The sequence below is a fragment of the Falco peregrinus genome, chromosome Z (genome assembly GCF_023634155.1).
Source record: "Falco peregrinus isolate bFalPer1 chromosome Z, bFalPer1.pri, whole genome shotgun sequence".
Taxonomy (NCBI): domain Eukaryota; kingdom Metazoa; phylum Chordata; class Aves; order Falconiformes; family Falconidae; genus Falco; species Falco peregrinus.
In genome coordinates, this window is record NC_073739.1 from 23,984,169 (window position 1) to 24,003,608 (window position 19,440).

At 39.4% G+C, this 19,440-nt stretch overlaps 1 protein-coding gene across 1 annotated transcript in view; it reads right to left on the reverse strand.

The window, feature by feature from the left end:
* CAMK4 (calcium/calmodulin dependent protein kinase IV) overlaps positions 1-19,440 on the reverse strand; it is a 170,276-nt gene that overhangs the window by 14,291 nt on the left and 136,545 nt on the right. Inside the window, exons 6-7 of the mRNA XM_005242512.4 lie at positions 5,136-5,226; positions 3,176-3,250 (exon numbers count right to left, since the gene is read on the reverse strand). Of these exons, the coding sequence (XP_005242569.1) occupies positions 3,176-3,250; positions 5,136-5,226 (166 nt within the window). The remainder of the gene's footprint in view (positions 1-3,175; positions 3,251-5,135; positions 5,227-19,440) is intronic.

Sequence of the window (19,440 nt, forward strand, 5' to 3'; positions counted from 1 at the left end):
GCATCATTTTACACATCCCAGGGACTGTAAATTGGTAAGTCTTGATGCCAAAGTATCCAGACTCCAGTATGTGTTTTTGTTGCTGTGTTCTTTCTGGAGAAGCTGCTGATAACTGAGTAGGCAGGATGTGGGAGTTGGCAGCCTGTGACTATCAATTATTCATAGTTTAATTTGGCATTTCAACAGTATTCCTCTTGGGTTTCCTCCACTTCTGGAAAGAAATGCTTGAGTATTTTCCAGGCACCAGGAATTCTGCATGGTCAGTCAACCAGGTTGTAAATCAAGTATTGCAAGTCCATGTTTGCAGGCATTGCAGGTCCACATCTGTAGTCACAAAGCTCCTTTCTTCTCTTCAAAACACAGACATTCAGCCTCAGCCCTCCCCACCAAGTTGTCCCTACTCTGAGGGCTCCTCTATGGGAATAAACATAGTCCTACTTTTATAGTATACAAAGACAGGCATGAAAAGGGCTTAATACTAACTATAGTTTTATGGCATTTGTAGTATAACTGTCAGAAAAGAAGACAATCAGAACATTAGCAGCTAATACATGAAGTACAGTTTTACAAAACTAAGCAGACTGGAATTCAGTGCTATTCTAAAGCATACTTGGCACCTGTGTGTGCTTGGTAGAGAATGTCATACAAGGTAATAGACGTGTCACCTGAATTCCATTATCAGCTGTGCTACGACGTAACAGAGCAATTTTATGGTCTACTCCAATGTCTTCTTTGCTTCTACAGTTACAAAAGCAAATGCCAAGTCTTTAGTTTCCGTATGGCTTGGCTCAGCTCTGTCCAAAACTGAGATGTTTACCACCCAGCACACTGCTAGTAACTTGCAGCCTTTGTGGAGAAGCCCATTCATGATCTAAAGTTGAGCAAGAATAGCAGAAATAGGTTCCTCCACAAGATCACACTGGGTGTTGGAAGTGAGGATACACCATGGGAAGCCCAGAAGGCTTCTCCTCGTGTAAAAGAGATCACCAGCCTCCCTGACCATTAGCTGGTTTGCTGACATGGAAGTGCATTGCAATGAAGGGCAAGTAGACTGCAGAGGCAGTCGTAACCCTCTTTTGCTGGAGGGGCTCCTCTTTTGCATATTCTGGCACTGGAGGATCCATTTCTGGCTCATTTTCTGGTTCCATGAGTCCTGGTGAGGTTCTGCACATGTCCAGGAGCTAGCTGTCCCTGCTCTGACAGTGAAGCTGTGCACAAGGGTGCTGTACCAGGAGCCTGACAGCATGCACAGGATGCCCTGCTGAAAGCTGCTAGACATTCTTCGAGGCTCCATCCAGCTGCTGGCTCCTCAGCCTTGCACAGCTCAGCACTGCCACGGGAAACTGAGCCAGAATCCACCAGGGCTCTGCCCTGCTCCAACAGACCACCCACCTACAGGCAGGCTGAAAGCTCTCCACGGGGATGAAGCATCCTACAGGCCTGTGCTGTCCCCTCTGACCTGGGGATGCTGCTGCTGGAAAGAAGTCTGCCGTGTGCAGGGGATGGCCAGGCTGGACACATCCTTGCCTGCAGCAGGATAAGCTCTACCCACAGCCCCACGGGGAGAGCAAACTGCTCCAGCCCCAAGAGGGAACAGCCGCTGGGGCTTGGCAGCATGTTTTTAATTATTTTTTTCCAAATGAGTTGTATGCTTACTTTCTCTCTGCTGTGGCAGGTTATGCTTGAACTCTGTTTTTAGATTTTGGATTTGGGGGGGAGGGAGGGGTGGTGGTTCTAGTTATATCCTCTTTACATTACTGGTATCTGACATATAGCACAGCTATGACATTGTTTGCCAGATGTTATGCATACAGCAATTGTAACATTCACTCTCTGCACCACTTATTTTCTCCCCAAAGCAATGGAGAACCCCCCCACCCCCCCCACCCCCCCATTTCTAATTATTCATGGACTGTTACCAGTACTGTGTTTTTTCACTTGCTTAACAAAACCTCATTCTCCCATATGAAAGTGAGGGAACATACTTTTACCTAACTATGATTCTATGGAAATTTGTTTTAATTTGAGCTATCAGTGGTGGTTTTCTTGCATTCAGATTAGACGCCTTACATTATTAAAAGCTACAAGATGGAGAAGCATGAACTAGCTGTGATTTTGGAAAAAACCAGAAACATGTAAGAATAGGACAAGTGAGATGAAACACAATTTCTAAATTTTGTGCACATTTTCCACAGTTTAAAAAGTAGAAACTATCCTTAAAGGCCACCAACTGAAAAATATAAACTCAATGTTATTAAGTATATAATTTTCCAATTTCTAAATTATTAAAGGCATTCAAATTACCATCCTTGTGCAATACGGTGCTAAGCTTACATGTTAGACGTTTGCTCTGAAGTCACCTGTAAACATATACTTGTTGTAGTATTGTGAATGCACAGGCAAATTAGCCATTTGGTAAGCAGTGGTTCATGCCAACTCTCACTCTCTTGGTAAAACTGAAGAAAACCTACGATTTCGTTCTTACTTTGTTTAGGAGAAGAAAGGATTAGTTAAAAGTGCCAAAGCCTTCTTACTGCTGAAAGAGATGACTAGATCTACACCAGTCACCTCAGTTGACAAGATCTGCCACAAAGCGCTCCTTGATATTGCACTCATAACCCTGTTACACAGGTCCCACCACAGTGTGCACCAGAATGGTCTGAGTCAAGCCTGCATTTAAAATCACATATTTGCTGAAATTTTTTGGGTTTAGGGGATTAATTTATGACCTTACTCTAAGGAATAATTTGATTTCCTCCATCTTAAAAAAAATTACTTTAAAATAAATTCACTGTAAGCAATATTCAAATATTCATAATTGTGATTAACTGTATAAAGTTTTAGTGTTTTCTGTTATGTCTTTCATAGTCCAAATTTCTGCTGATGCCTCTCTACTATTATGTTAGTAATTTCAGCATTTTTACAACACTTGAACTTATTTCCATGCGAGCAATGAACTTGCACCGTAACATATGTTTTGATTATTAAGCTTCATTGCTAGAGAATATGAGTTTAGTAAATTTAACCCCGTACCAGTTCTGAATTTTAGCTTTTATTTCTGTTTTTTAGGGGCTTTTTGAATTTTGACTTTAGGAAGAAGCATTTCAACTTGGAAAGAGAAAATGTAACAACTTCACATTAAGCGTGGCACACTGTAAATAATAAAACAACATACCACAGTACCCTGGAGTTCCACAAACAGTCTTCATGGTCACCTGATCTTCCACAATCTTGGAAAGTCCAAAGTCAGCTGTTAAGATTGTTTAGGAATATTAATATTCTTACTCCCTTGTAAAATCACTTTTTTTTTTGTTTACACTCTGTATATAATTACGTATTTATGCATTAAATGGACAGCACTGTTGTTTCCAGATATGAGGATCAATTTAAAGAATCTACCCAGACTGCAATCCAGAAGTAAAATTTGTCTGTAAAAATAAGTATTCCTGGCTCTTGCTTGACAGAAATGTAGCTCACATTTTACCCTGAAGGCTGCACAAAGCCAATAAAATGGGATGCCTAAGGGCATACATGCAGTGATCCAGAAATGCATTTTAGGTGTATATTCAGCTTCCACTCTGTGAGTAACCCAATAATCTGGGGTTAACAAATTGTGCATCAGTGATTTCTTGGATAATGGTCAGAGTACACAGTCCCTGCAAGAGAAAATCCCAGCAGTATTTTGATAGAAGGCTCCTGGGAGCATTGATGTTGTGCCAGGAGAAGTACTGATCACACTTTTTACAGTGTTTTTGCCTTGAATTACTACTTGGACAGCATGAGCCTTCATGACATTACACGTTGTACTTGCATGACTCATTTTTTAAGACACAAAACCTGAAGTCTTCACAACACTTTTAATTTTCACTGAGAATAAACTGAGCTTCTTCAAATTTTAATTTAGGTGATGACAATCTGGCCTTAAAAATGCAAAATAAAAGTATTTTTGTTTTATTACAGTAAATATAAAAGGGAATGTATTGGCTCAAGAACAGGATAAAAATAATTCATATTTTATTCTAGAAATGCATAGTTGGGATTCACTTGTCCCTAAATGATTATCCTTTATGTATTACTATTTATCTAAATAGAAATATACTTTATGTTTATAAACACTGCCATGTTCTTGATCTCAATGAGATCCTAATTTAAACAAGGTAATAACCTAATCAGAAGATGAAGAATCACATTTAGAAAAATACTTCAGAAGCCCCTACACCACTCTGTCCATCAAACTAAGGCCACTGGATGCTGCATTAAACTACCATGTTACAGCTGTTTAGAGCCTTTCCAGGAAAGATAAGACACCATCATCCTGAGATGCAAGACTTTCCTAGAAATTCATATTAAATTGCTTGGGACTAGTTCTTGGAAATCTGGCTCCTGAAACCCATGATGAACACTGGTCTGAGGAATGTGGCAATACTCACTTGCATTCCCCCATGCTTCCCAGTAAGGGAGCACAAGGTGATATTTCCACACTGGTTACATACAGCTCAGGTCCATTGCACAGAGCCCCTCTCTGCTCAAGCTAAAAGTGGGCATACCCAGCACTTCGCAAGCGCCTGCCATCCCCAACAGAACTGGTATAATACATCCTGTTCAGAAGAGCCTGGTCTCATCTTGCCCCTCCTCATCCCCCCTGTAGTGCCAACCATGCTTCAAGTAACTTTCCTATCCTCTTTGCAAAGATCATGTCTTCTTATCCCTCAAATCTGCCTTGAAAACACAAGCCATCCTTCTCAGTTTGCTTTCTACTGCTTATCAGCACATTTGTATTTTCATGCCAATGAACATTTCCTCTTAAAATACTAGTTTAACAAAATAAGGGACACAGAATTGGTGCGTGCAGCTGTATGCTGATCTCATGATCCTTCCTGTTTCTCCCGAGTGCTTTATTCTCTGCTGTGTTCTGAACAATTTTGGCTATAAATTCTCTAAGCAAGCACCTAGTATTGTATTAGTTTTAAAAACACCATGCACAGCTGTGCTCCTGAAGTCGTAACTTTTTGTTCATTTGAGTATAAGTGTTATCTTCCAATACAGTGGTTGTGAGACATATATACTGTAAACATCAGTTAGCACATACTATTGGTACAAAGGGATTAGGGAAGCACACATTTAATGTGGCTCACCGATTTTTAGTGGTGCATCTGGTGCTGGTGTTGCATAGAGTAGATTTTCTGGCTTCAGGTCACGATGCACAATCCCATTTGCATGCAGGTACTAGAAGAAAAGAAAGTCAAAACATTTAAGTGAGAATAAAATGTTATGGTCAAGTATGAATTAACATCTTCCTAAGAATCTGTAGCAGCAGATTAGTAATCCACTACCTGTGTGACATAGAGTCACTTAACTAATTTTCTGCAGCTTTTTTTCTGCAAACTTGCTCAGACAGGATCCTTGGATGCATATCGTTATCTGAATAGGAAACTAGAATTTGGGAAGGCAAAGTCAGCATTACATCCATTTCAGAAGAAAAACATCTCAGGAAGTATTATTGGCTTTTAAAGTACAGTCACAGCTTCTAGGAAGTACTCTAATAGATGTTGAATTACCAGTCGGGCTCAGAGGAGGTAGTTGCTGCACGTTATAATATTCTGAGAGATAAGAAAATGGTCATACAACTATTAAATGGACACCTTTGAGAAGGATACAGTATGTGTTCTGGGCCAACTATAAAAGTACTGAGGCCCTGGAGCAGGCTTCTCAAGGGTTTTAAAACCATCCAGTTGCAGTCTCAAAAATCCATCTGTCTTGCCAAAGCACATGCAGTACATGTGAATTCACTGACCACTGAATTCCTCTAAAGATGCTGTTCCTGCCTGGCACTAATGGAAAGAATTTCTGCAATATATGGTTGCCTTTTATACTGCTATAGACAGACATAGAAAAAATATATAATATACTGATAGACAAAAAAGGATAAACTAGTGAAACAAATTCTGTATTTCTTGCTGATAAAACATTCAGCAGAACCATCTGAAGGCTTGGAAGAAAGGTGCTTAAGGGTAGAATTACGCTATCTTATCTGAAGATCTCCTGGTCTACATTTTAGTAGCATCTCCCTCAGCTGTGTTTTCACTATTAAAAAAACTCTCTGTGTGCACTGTTATGCACCAAATGACAAATGACTGAATATTCATCCAGAAAGCACAGCTACAGTGTGCACTTGAGTTAGCATTTGAGATGAATTCTTGACTGTGTATCTCATTGGAATTTTAGTTTTTATAAGTTGCCAGTGTTCAAATAACATTATGTAAGAACACATTGCTCTTTCCTTGGGCATTGTTTTAGTGACACTAAGTGATTTCTAAGTGTATGTTTCTTACAGTACAGTAAGTGGTTTTTGTTGACTTTCTCTAAAACCATAAAGTTGCAGGATTTGTCATGACATGTCAGCCAAACACTCTCATCTACTTTACTTCACAGTGAAATCAAAAGTGCTTGTCCCAGCTATATTTTCAACAATGAGATAGCTAATCAGTTATCCAAGGTAAAAACAGGCAACGGTATATGGAAACTGATGGATTGCAGGCTGCTACATCATTTAATGCGGTCACATCAGCAGGGTGGCGCACAATCATGTCCACCCTGGATAAAAATACATCTTTATCTGCAATGAAGACATAACTTTAGCAAAGATGCTCCCACAGCATAGCACTGATGTGTTTGACATGCAAAGGTAATAACAGCAGCACACAGGGAGTGCACCAAAAGCAATCAAGTTGGAGTGGACAGAAAGAGATGTCTGAACTGATCTGTGTTCATGTGCTGTCAGTTTAGCTGACTCTGTAGGAGTGAGAAGAATCAGACATATCACGATCGCTTGGTGGAAAGCAGACGCTTTTGATTCATTCATACGAAAAATCTGACCAATTTTGTGCAGAGAAATGTTCCAGCCAAATCTGCAGTCTTTTAGCAGGTCCTTTTTTACACATGTCCATAATCTTAAAAACATTCTATGGTGTGAGGCTGAAAACAACAAAATTTTCTTCTCTTCCCAGAACTGCATTTTTGTAGGAGGGAAAAACTTGGGAGAAGCTGTTCGACTTTTCCTCCCTTTTAAGTCATGAAGTGACACTGGCTCACAGAGCTCCTTCTCAGACATAGCAAGAACCATAACCGATGACATCTGCTAACCGTTGTTAATACAGTTAACTGTAACTTGTGCCTTATGGCTGACTGATTTTTAACAGAGTAGTATTGAACTTGCAGTGTGAACTCTTTCTTTATTGCAAACACATAAGTCCTCATGTCACAAAAGTTCCTTCCTCTACCCAGCCTGGTATTTGCAGAAAACTTGCAGGATGGGGTTGCCCAACAAACGTGAATTGCCTCAATAACCTAGCCCATGTCTTTCAACTATTGCCACTGCAATAGTCTGAGCTCTCTCTCTTGTGTGCCCTCCTCACAACACCCACAGCTACTCTTACACTCTTCACCACACCTCTCATTTCCCCAGCATCCTAGCCCAGAATCCCCGCCCACTCATAGTACCTCCTCTGACCTCTCCCTGCAGTCTGCAGAAATACTGTCATGGTTGCTACAGTCCCTAATTTCAGTCCCTGCTGCTCTGTCCTCTCTCTCCCACTGTTTCTTTTGTTTGACTTTGTATTTAGTCACAAGATGGTACCAATGATGCCTGTGCCAGCCTGCATGTGGCATGGGCTGCCTCAAGCTGTCAGGTTATGGGGTTTAACAGACCTATTGTTGGCATCTCCTATCTTTGAGACCTAGCCTCATGTCAAATGAGGCTGGCCAAGAGAGTAAATAGTTTTGTTGTGAGCTAATAGACCAAATGGCAAAACAACCAAAAAAATCCCCAGTGTTTTCATTGATGCAGAGATCCCATCCTTCAACCACACAAAAGTACCAGCTAGCCTTGTGGATCCCCAGCGCTCTGAGGGGTGACACCACTGGCTGGACTTCTGTAAAAGGTAGCTGCCTCCAAAAGTCTTGTTATGAAAGGCATCTAGCACATGCAGCAGCCTCTTGTCCTCTAGTCTGAGCCACCTGTTATTCACTAAGCACATCTCTTGCTCCACAACACACTATGAATGGGACCTTCCAAGACTGTGTCCATTTTCAGCATTGCTCCCTTGCTTGGTAAATACCTTGGGACTTGTTTGCAGACTTTCACCAGTCCCAAGAGCTCTGCTCCCCATGTAGCATAACAGCTCCTGGTTTTGAAGATTACTTGGTAATTACATTGTCTGGTATATACATGAACAGTATTCTGAGTTAAGCTATCTTGATTTAGGAACAGATTTACTGAAATTATCCTAGCACACTTCATATAAAACTTATTGCAATTTATGTGTGTTCTGTTTTGATTGTTTTTCACTTTGTTGCTCACATATGATTTTAATGTGTCATGTTCCCTTGCAGGCAGCGTCTCTGCAGCATAAGTTCAAAGACTCTCCCAGTCTGGAGTACAGCTTTGGGCATTGCGTACTGTCATTGTGAAATAAACAGCCTGTGCTCTACTATTTATATGCTACAGCTCTTAATGACTAAATGAAGTGAGTAAATGAGAAGATCAGGGCCCAGGTATCAAGCCAGAGCAGTGTCCTGACTCACTTTACGATCTAGGCATTGCTGAAATATATCACTGTCCCCACCTATAAGATATAGATGACATTTGAAAAACATTTGAATTCTATGGATGGATGAAAAAATTTTTAGATGCACTGTGCAACAGTATAACATAGCATGCACATAAAATGTGATCATGACATTATACTCTTCTACTGCGTAAAATGTCCTGTTTTCACTTTCTTCTGATTTTCCATAGACAATGCCAACCACTAAAAGAAAATAAAGGCATGGCAGTTCTCCAATTGCAGCTTTGCTAATTTGTATTAGCAAATTGTGAAACAAGGTAGATAAAGAAAATTTATATTTACATCAACTTTCTGTATTTCCATGGCAACATTATATGGATACATTTAGTTATAGTCATGTCCTGTAACATTTGTGTACTAAAATGTGAGATTTACTTGTAGAATAACAGCACTTTGTCTGGCCTGATGAGGCGTGGATGGAAGAGAGGCCTCCACAGGATCTCACAGCAAGGCCTGTGGAAGAAGACTGTGTGGAAAGTCTTCTTCATCTGAGCAGCTGGCGAATGGCACAGGGAAGAGAAATTATGCTTTCTCATATACCTTCTCCTCTGATTATTATTTTTTTTTTAATAGGAAGGCAGGTGCTCTAAATAGGGATAGTACTGATTTTAAGGAACATATGGCTATTCCATTTAGTGAAAGAGAACAAACAAGAAAAGGTAAAATGGAAACACTAGAAACCCTGAGCAGCCTGTATTAAATTAGTGAATTGACATGCAACGGAACTAAAATTAATAGTGAAAAAATATATTTGTGCATCCTATGATTACACTTCTTTTTGAGTTGCTTTGGCCAACGAGGCCGAAGGAGGCCAGGTGGGTGAATCCGCTGTGCTCCAGGCACACAGTGGGGTACTGCACTATTAGTGTAAAGCATCTCAGATAATCTGGGAGAAATCTAGCAAAATTGAGTATGATAGTCTCATTACTCTTCGATAAACGTTGAGGACAGACTCAGTATGACACTAGGTGGGAATACAGGCCTTTTCCTGAAAGACTTCCCAGTTAAAATAAAGGCAGCCTTCATCTTGGGCTTTTATTCCCATGGTACACAACAGCAACTCATGACTAAGTAATGGCTGTGACTCTAATTGTGACTGCAGCAGAAAGATATTTTATTTTTTTAAAGCTTCTTTCTAATTGCTGCATAGAGTTCCTTTTTGCTCTTTGTTTTATGCTTTAATAATTCAGGTTCCTATCTAATTTGAAAGATTTTATGACAAAAGGACAAATGAAGACTGCTCTGGCCTTTTTCCTTAATTTTACTTATGGTACCTATTACACAGAAGTGTAGAAAAGTAGGGCTGAAATAAACCTGAATCATCCACTCCCCTCTGTGCTCCTTGGCAGCATCAATTACCTCTACAATGGTTGTTTGTCCAATTTATGCTTAAAGACCTCTGATACTAGAGACTCAATAATTTCCACAAGCAATTTATTACAGGGCTATGCTCTCTTGACTGTTAGAAAGTACTTCTCTGTGGTTTGCCTGAATCTTGGCAGGGGCAGATGAAGCCCTTTACTTTGTTCCTCATATACCATAGAAACAGAAAGCAGATTATTCACTTTTCTGCAACAGCCTTTTGAGTACTTGTTACCATGTATACACTTATTCTCTAAGAATAAAGAACTTCAGCTTGCTTGGTCTTTTCTCACAGATCATCTCCTCTAGACCTGTGATAATTCTTGTTGCTCTCCTCCAGGCTGTATTGACTTGCATCAGTGTGTTGAAAATGCAAAAATGTATTCCAGTTGTGGCCCGACAGTTTTTACAGAATGAATTAACAAATCTATTTGCCTTTTTTGCAATGTATCCCATTCCTGTTGGCCTTTTGATCCAGTGTAAGCTTCAGGTCCTTTTTGTTTTGTTCCCATGCCTATGATTTTACCGTTGACTATTCAAGCTGACAGTACAGAAAGGACACTGAATTTTACCAAAGTTATTTATTTCTAATCAGGCTCTCCAACACACTTGTAGTTTTTTCCAATTTTATATTGTACAAAATTTTTGTAGGTGTACCCTTTATTCCATCATATACTGATAGACATTCTCTCAGTACAGACCACCAGTCTCCATCCAGCTTAAAATCCCATCATTGTGACCACATTCCCCTAACTTATTGTGAGGCTGTCAAGTAAGACAAGTGCCAAAAGCTTTATTCACGTCAAGTTTGTGTGATACCTTCTGTTCCTCCATTACTAACAATGCCTCTTACCCTGCTTGAGAAAAAAACAGACTGATTTGGCATGATTTGATCTTGACAAAAACTTGCCTCACTGCTGACCTCCCTGCTTTGTTATCTCCCAGGTGCCTCTATTCCATTGCTTCATTACTTAATGCAGATATTTTCTGGGGAGTGGAGGCAGCTGGTCTATAATTCCTCCCTTCTTCCTCTTGATGTGAGTACTACACACCATCTGCTTCTCTGCCCAGCTTGCACCAGCAGTGAGTGTTACCTGTTAAATCTGTTTCAGACTTAAAAGGCTTGCTCTTTAAAGATTGTACTATGAAGGTCACTGGGTGCAACTAATTAAAAAATACCTAAATTATTTGAATACTCTCTGACTTAGTGTATTCTTATTCTAGGCTCACATTTTACTGCTCAGTCACTGCTGTTAATTGTACTAGGCATCTAGTTATAGCTGAACTTTTACTGAAAACAAGTGGGGAAAAAAAAACAAAACCACTGCTACCTTCTAGACATCTTTCAATAGGTCTCCTTCACCTGGGTCTCTTCTTATGAGGACAATTGATTTTTCTACCCTTCTTATCTCCTACTAGATGTATCTCATTTTCTACCCTGGCCATTCTGACATTAGCCTTCAAACTCCTGCTATTCTTCCATCTCAGGCTTAAACAACCTGACCTGTGTCCTACTTTCTGTATATTTCATGCCTGTGGTTAATTCCAGGATGTGCACTGTCCCTGAGCACTGGCCTTTGTTCAAGTGGACTGATGAGAAACCAGATTACCCCTGACCACATTGGTATGCTCCCAGGGTCCTGCACTCTTCCTGGCAGGCACAAGGCCACTGCTGTCAGTGCTGCAAGTGCCCTTCTGTCAGCAAGAAAGAGAAAAGTCCTAAAATATCTTAGTTTCCACTTGTGAGAGTGATTGTGAGCTGCACAGCCTTTGCGTTTCATGATGTCTCCTCATTAACCAGGTGATTTTGATGTCAACTGATCCCAGCTCTGGACATGACCTCCTGTGTTGCAATGAACAGAATCTGTAGAGCAAAGACAGCCCTGGCAGCAATGAATGTCCTCATGATTACTGTTGTGCATATGTCCTAAGTCCTTTGTGAACCTGTCCTGTTCAGTAGCCCTTGGTCTGTCTTACAGAGCCTCCTGCCACGTATGAACCCAGCTCCCTTGTGAAGTTGCATTAGATGATCAAAGAGATGGTGAAGGGAGCTTCGCCTGCACCTTTGTTCACACCCAGCTCACACCTGCCCTGCTGGGCAGTGCTGCCTTGTAGGGTAGTACATACTACCTCTCGGGTTAATGCTGAACAGCCACTGCTGTGGAAATGATCTGGACCAAGGACCTAGCTCTCCTTTTTCTCCTCAGACAAGATGACAGTTTTCTGTGTGCATTGGTTTAGTAGTAGGGAGAAAAATGTGATCTGATGTGGCTGGGGCAGTGGTTTCATTATAAGCATTTCTGTCCAGGATGCCTATAATATGACTGCCACATTCATTAACACCAGATTCACTCATGTTTTCAGAAGGAAAACTTCTACTTAGGATATATACATTGAATTTATTACAAAATGAAGCCCGTAGGGTCCTATAGAGAGAACCAAAGGCATACATACCAATTCAGTACTGGACATCTTCAGCTATAAATGCAGTCACTACATCTTTAAGAAACTGAAAAGGGCATTTTTTTTCTTCATTTTCAGGAATGTCTAGACTTGTAATTAAGCTCTTTCTGTAGCCCTTACAAAAACCCTTACAAAAGCGTGTCATTTGATAATGAAAGCTACTGCACAGTAATTTAGTTTGATTACAGCTGTATACTGTTTGATAGACGTGGTTAATTGATAAAGTTACTGAAGCAGTTAAGAGAAAGTTTAAATAAACTTTTATAATCTAACAGGACAAAGAAAAAAATACATACATTCCTATTTTCTACGGCTAGGAAGGCGTGTGAGCTCACCTTACGTATGCAGAATGGCAAAGCCAGTCTCCATATAATTTGTGTCTAAAACAATCATTCAGCACAGATATTACAGAGTACAGGGAAACAGATATGCGTCACTCAAGATGTACACTTAGTCAGACACTCCACATTGGTGTAGACTTTGGAAAACAAGACACACATGGCTTGGTAGAATCAACAGAAATCTAAAATTTCACAGGTAGTGAGCATCTATGCTCTGTTATAATTTTCTGCATTTACCAGCCAATTCATGATTCACACATCCAATAATTGCATAAAAATTGCAGACTGATATGAGGATATGATATGTGACCTGGAGCTACTGTAGTCTTATCCTACAGCAAATGATGCAGATCCTCAGCACCTGAGGTTTCACATCTTTAAAATGTTGTGACATGTAAACTGTGTTTTAGATGTCTGAGTGACAAGTGCAAAAGGGGAATGGGGACACATAATAAACTGCTGTTGAAACTGTTCTGTCCCCACTGAAGTCCATGCAAAATTTCACTATTTCAATTAATTCAGGCTTTATTTAAAAACACAGTGATATGGTTACTATGAGTGGCCTTTATTGTATGTCCATTTACCCCTCAGGCAGCATATAACTTGGAACACAGAACAGGAAGGACATGAAATCCTGTATGCTTCAGTTTTAAGAGTTGGATAGTTTGATTTCTTCTGGTTATGGAAAAATGCATTTATCTGAGTTGTTTGCTTACAGTATAAACAATTTACTTAGGGCTAAAATTATTTTTTTTTTTACAAAATAGAAAACAATTGAAATTCCTTTGGAAATGCAAGGGTTGTTTTGAGAAGTGTTGCAAAGTGTACCTGAGACATCTTGCTCAAAGAGCTTTCAATAAAAAAAGACAGTCATAGTGTCAGAATCTAGCTCTAAAGGAATCAAAAAGGTTCCAGTAATAAAAGTGCAAAATCAAGTTATATATACAGCATAAACTTCCCTTTGCCACCGTTCCCTGACTGCAGTTCCATTGGCTTTGGGAATGAATGAACAGAAGACCATTTTACCATTGCAGAAGACAAAACCAACATTGATTTCTTTTCTGAACGTATTCCAGCACATTTTGGATTTCTGTATCTGGATAACAACAAAGCAGAGTCTTAGAAAGGCACCAAAGAATAAAAGATTCTCCAAACATCCTGCAGAAAGCCTATTCTTTACACTTCTCTGGCTTTATTGGTTGCTCTGGGAAATTGGAGCGTGCCATTATGACTGCTGCTTGACAGACTGACAGCCAAATAGTTTCATAAAACTTCAATTAGTTCTGTAAACTCATTTAACAGAATATTTTTATTAGTGGAACAAAGAATATTTGCGTTCGTACTTTCTATAAGTATGCAGTAACACAACTAATTTGATTTATGATTTCAGATAATACACCTGTGTATTATAAAAATTTATGAAGAAATGCATCAGCACAGATGCATAAATCCAAATCTGTTTATTTTCTTTGCTGGTCTACTATAGACAAAGTTATGAGACAGCTTAGAAGGGAAGTTCTAAATTAAGCAATTAGGTTATATAAAATTTTAACTGCAATCTCTACAATTATTTTCTTTTACATTTGGAAATAGTTTTATCTTTTGAACTTTCCTGCTTTTAGAAGAGTGAAGCAGCCTTAAGGATGATGACACTATACCAGGTGTGATCACAGCACATCATGTACAATCATTCCTGTACAATCTGACATATGTAGGAGAGAATAACGCACACACCTTCCCACACAAATCCCAAATGAGCGGGCTTTGTGCAGAGAGCTGTTTGCAGTGGCTTGAAATTCTCCTCTTAAACTGTAAGTAGGCCACAGCATCGGAGTAGGTAGAAGAGCTTTGCTATAGTGGCTGCTTCTTAAATCCATCCAGAAGAGCCGCCTACTTGCACACTATCTGAATTCAGTGAAGAATTAACATACATTAACAATGTTCCTCATACAGCCACTCTGCTTAAACTTGCTTTTTCTGCATGGCTGGGGTGCAGAAGACAAAGGTGTTGTTCCCTTCCTGCAATTGCCCAGACCCCTTGTATAGGGTAACCTCGCTGCCGCCTCCACACCTACTAGGCAACTGCTACGTGCCTGCCCTCTGTCCGGTTGCATAATGAAAAAGTGAATGATATATGTTTTATTGGGAAAACTCAGTCATTTCTGATGAAATTAAAAAACCCCCATGATATTAGATATAGGGTAACGCCACAAAATTGTGGGGAGAACTTACTGAACATGCATGGCTTAATCTGTCAGAGCCGCTGAGGTGCAATACAATTCTTTCCTGTCCACAAGGAGTTGCAAAAAACCCCAGGAGAGCTAAAAAACCCTACAAACAGCCCCCTCCCTAAAACAAAAGCCAAAAAGTAGCAGTCCTGCCCTTTGCATGAGCACCCACTTCCTCTGTAGTTTTGCACAACTCACGCAACTTCCCTACTCAACTTACTTAACTTAGAATAGCTCTTACAACCCTCTGAATTGTGCTGAGGTTTTATTGTTTGTCCAGTGATCTGAAGACAAAAAGTATTACATGCATATTACTTTGCTACCACTTTTTTCTACTTACTCTCTGTCTTCAGCATTTTTCACTTTATTGACCACAGTCACACTATAAACAAATAGATAAAAAATCCATAATAAGAAAGAGTGTTTAATTAATTTCTAAATATTAAAAATATTTTAAAAGTATTAGTGATGCAATTATTTGAAGGCCAAGGTAAAAGAAAAGCTCAAAAGCTTCATAAATCCACTTTATCTGCCTTTGTAAATTAATGCCACTATAGCAAACTTAAAAGGAAGCAGGGATGAATTTTGCAATCAGGCTTCTTCCTTTAAGCCAACTGTATAAAACTTTGGAAGGTATTTTATCAGTCTGTCAACCCTGTATATAATACAAACTTCAGCAACATCACTGTAATTATAGCAAATATAAAACAGAAGCAGATTCTGTATTCTGAGTGGGTTACTGAAAAGCAAGTAATGTTTTGCAAGCCAGAAATGTCTTTGGTTTTGCTATTTGGAAATTAAAAAAATACAAATGAAACCCACAATCTAGAATAGATCTAAAACTGCTGTCCATGATACTTGGTGCTAGTGCTGACCCCAATAACCTACAGCATCAGAGAAACATTTAGCTGATGAAAAACTATTCTTGGCACTGTTAGGTTTCACTAACCATGGAGATTTGCTAACCGTAAAACTCTAGTATACTTGTAACGGAGCCATTATATAACGACCTAATTAGCCACAGGTGCACATCCGTTCACTGTACATCAAGGTATTCTATTTTTCTTGCAATAATTTTAGTTTTATATTCTAATAAAACCACAACATTCCATGGCTTTTGATTAATTTCTCTCCCTTTTAAAAAGGGATATTTCAGAAAATAATGTAATTCCTAAATGGGCAGGTTAGAGCTTATACTACTTGCTTTTGAAGAATTAAAGTGATTTTGTTCTGCTTGTACAGTACAGTTATACTAGTAAGTTAAACTATGCCAAGGACTGCTCCTGGGTGCTAAAACTCACTTGTCTACAGTGTTCCAATATTTAGAATGTTCCTGGGTAAATTAGCACTGATCTAAACAGCTCCCTCTTAGTCAAGCTGAAGATTATTCCCTCCAAGCAATTTGAAACTGGCCACTTTGTTTTGAAGGCTGGCACAATTTAATGGTACGGATATTGGCTGTTGCAAGCCATTTGGCATTGCTGACAGTGACTGACCTCACCTAATTTACTAGCATCCACAGAGATCTTATAATTAAAGTAGTGGAGCGTTAGTAAGACAAGGCTGCTGGAATTTTGCATCAAGCTCACACATGATCACAGCAGGGCTCAGGAAACCTCACATGTGTGTTTTGGTGCAGTCAGTCTCACTGCTGTTCTGAAGGGGAGATTTCAGGGTAATCAACCAATGAAGGAGGATGACATTTCTGTTGCCCATTTATGAAACCTTCCCGAACTATGTGTAAAAAAAAAAATCTATCAGTTTTAACACATCATTGTATCTAATGAATACTTATATTTCTGCATCTGAAATCCTATATCTGCATAAATAACACACAGATGTTGTTTTGGGTGAATTATACTGCTTTTGTTGAATTGTGAAGCTTGTCCTACACATAATAACATCACTTGCTAAGGCTAATTTTGATCTTATATTTAAGCAAGGACTGCCTAGACCATATATTTAAAAAGAAATAAATTCTTTTTTTACTTTTGTTACAGACTTTTTACAAAACATAGCTCTAAACAGCACATCCCTCAAAATCCACACACACAGAAGTGTTTCCATTTATTCATCCACTAGAGGTGAGCCCTCACTCTGTGCGATACAAAGGCCCACCTCAGTCTGCCAGGTTCCATTACATGAAATCATAGTGGTGGTGAAGCAAATCTGGACTGATCCCAGCACCATGACATGTGCAGTCTCCTGTTCTGAAGCAAGGAAGGAAAACACACAGTTTCCAGCAGCAACACTATACCTCAGAAACCTCGCTTGAGGTACACCTTGCAGGCTCGATCTGCCAACTATACTGCCCCTTCATGTTGTTGCAACATAAAACTTACACTCAAAACCAGCAAAGAAGACTACTGTAACTTTACGATTGTCATTCAGTGTCCCCTTAATCTGAAAAAACACAAACCAAACCAAACCAAAAAAAAAAAAAAATCACGGACAGTTATTTAGGATCCCTAAGAAAAAATCATATAGCTAAAAAAATTGAAAACATAAAAATGAGCTATGCCTGCAAGAACATAACTGGAAGGAGTTAAAAAATTCTCATCTACGAGGAAGGGGAGGAGGTCATGATGATTAGGCTGTGGATATCCCTATTATGTAGATGACTGCTTCCTTTGAAAAGCTGTCTCAGATTGCATACTAATATAATTATGAGTTTTCTGGAAAGGAATATTACATGGTTTGTGCAGGCTCTTGAATGCAAAAGAACAATTCACATTCTACTGGAAAATGTGATGACCTTATCAAAGCACCTGAACTTCATGTTTTCAGTGTCTGGAATTCTAAAATATGATGTGCTACCTGGAGAAATGCTGAATTGTAAACTGAATTTGCTATTAGCTCCTCTGTTTTCAGAAAGATCAGCAACAGATTAAAATGGGATGTTTAATTTCTGTCAAACAAAGAAATCCCCCTGTGGATGATGTGCTTTTTTTCAGCACTTTAAGCACACTGCTGATTTTTAAAATTTGCCATGTTATTGATGTCTAAAGTACAGAAGAGTGCAAACATTCTCCTTTATGAGATCTGCTAATACTGGAAGACACAGTAAGAGATTTCATTTAGAATTCTATTTTTGTCAGCTAAAATTTTCAGAGTCCTGTATCCACACATATTTTTCCTATTTTCTACATGGACCTATCTCCATTTAATTCCAAATTTTGATATTATAATGGAGATGTCCAAAAGAACCTACAGCCAACCTATTCCAAACTGCAACACTCAGGTCTGTTTCTGTAGGAGAACAATGTATCACATTAATGCTTTCTGCAGTGAGCAGTGAGAAGATACAGCTATGAATGTGCTGCCATCTCTGGCCTCTGCCTCAGGCTCTGTAGTCAGAAAATCTGACCGCAGAGGAGCCTGAGGTGCAAATCCAGCTCAGGTATACGTCTTACAGGCCACTGGTAAATAGTAATTTTCAATTAGGATTTATAGCTAGAAAAATCACAGCCACACATGACAAGCTGCAATGAATCCTATGAAATCAGTGGAAATGTTTAATTTATCTTCAAAGAAATCAAAGTGCACATGCTAGTTTTTGCTTTTGTACCACATTACCATCTCTGTAGCCTTGATCAGCCTGCAGTCAATGCTGTAAATCCCCCAAAGAATTGAGGCCTTCTGTTTCAAAACTGTGAAAGTAAATGCAATGACCGTCACTCAGTCACCTGTCATTGCTGCACTCTGAAGGATGGAGACAGGTTGGCCAATATATTTTTCTTTTTGCATTTTAATTTAGGATTATGTTTTTTTCTATCATGTACAAGAGACTTAAGGTTTAGGGACAGTGTTAGATTTATTCCTATAGTGAATAGGGAACTACAAAACTATATGCCCTCTCACCAGCCACTGAAAGCAAATAAAGCCTAAGCTGAAATCTTTGTACATCTCTTTTTCAGAGCTTTATTAAAAGAAGTATGCAAGCAGAGAGCAGCTAAAAAGTAATACTTTCCTGGAGACCACAGGAAATTGTGGTCATTGTACGACCTCTCGCTTTGCTTTTAAAACTCTGCATAGACTAGCGATGTGGTAGGCAGCCAGCTAGTGACCCCTTCCAAAATGGTTACAGCTTACCAAGCAGGGTCTTAATGTACTGGCGGAGGATATTGTCCCTCAGCTGTAGTAGGGGCTGATGTGCAGCACCAGGTACGAATGTGCAGCTCCACATGGAAGCGGTGTCAGTGTGATGAACATTCTTAATTTTCCACTAATGTATGACAGGTTAAATGCATGTGCTTTCTCCTAAGACAAATGCATCTTGATTTCTAACTCGGTTTGTGTAGTGTGTGCTGGTTTATGTTTAGATGCATACAGTCATCCATATGTACGTATCATCTGTAAGTAACCTAACATTGGCTGCTCTCAGTAGGCTCTGTAGTATTTTTATTTTTTTGTGTGTGG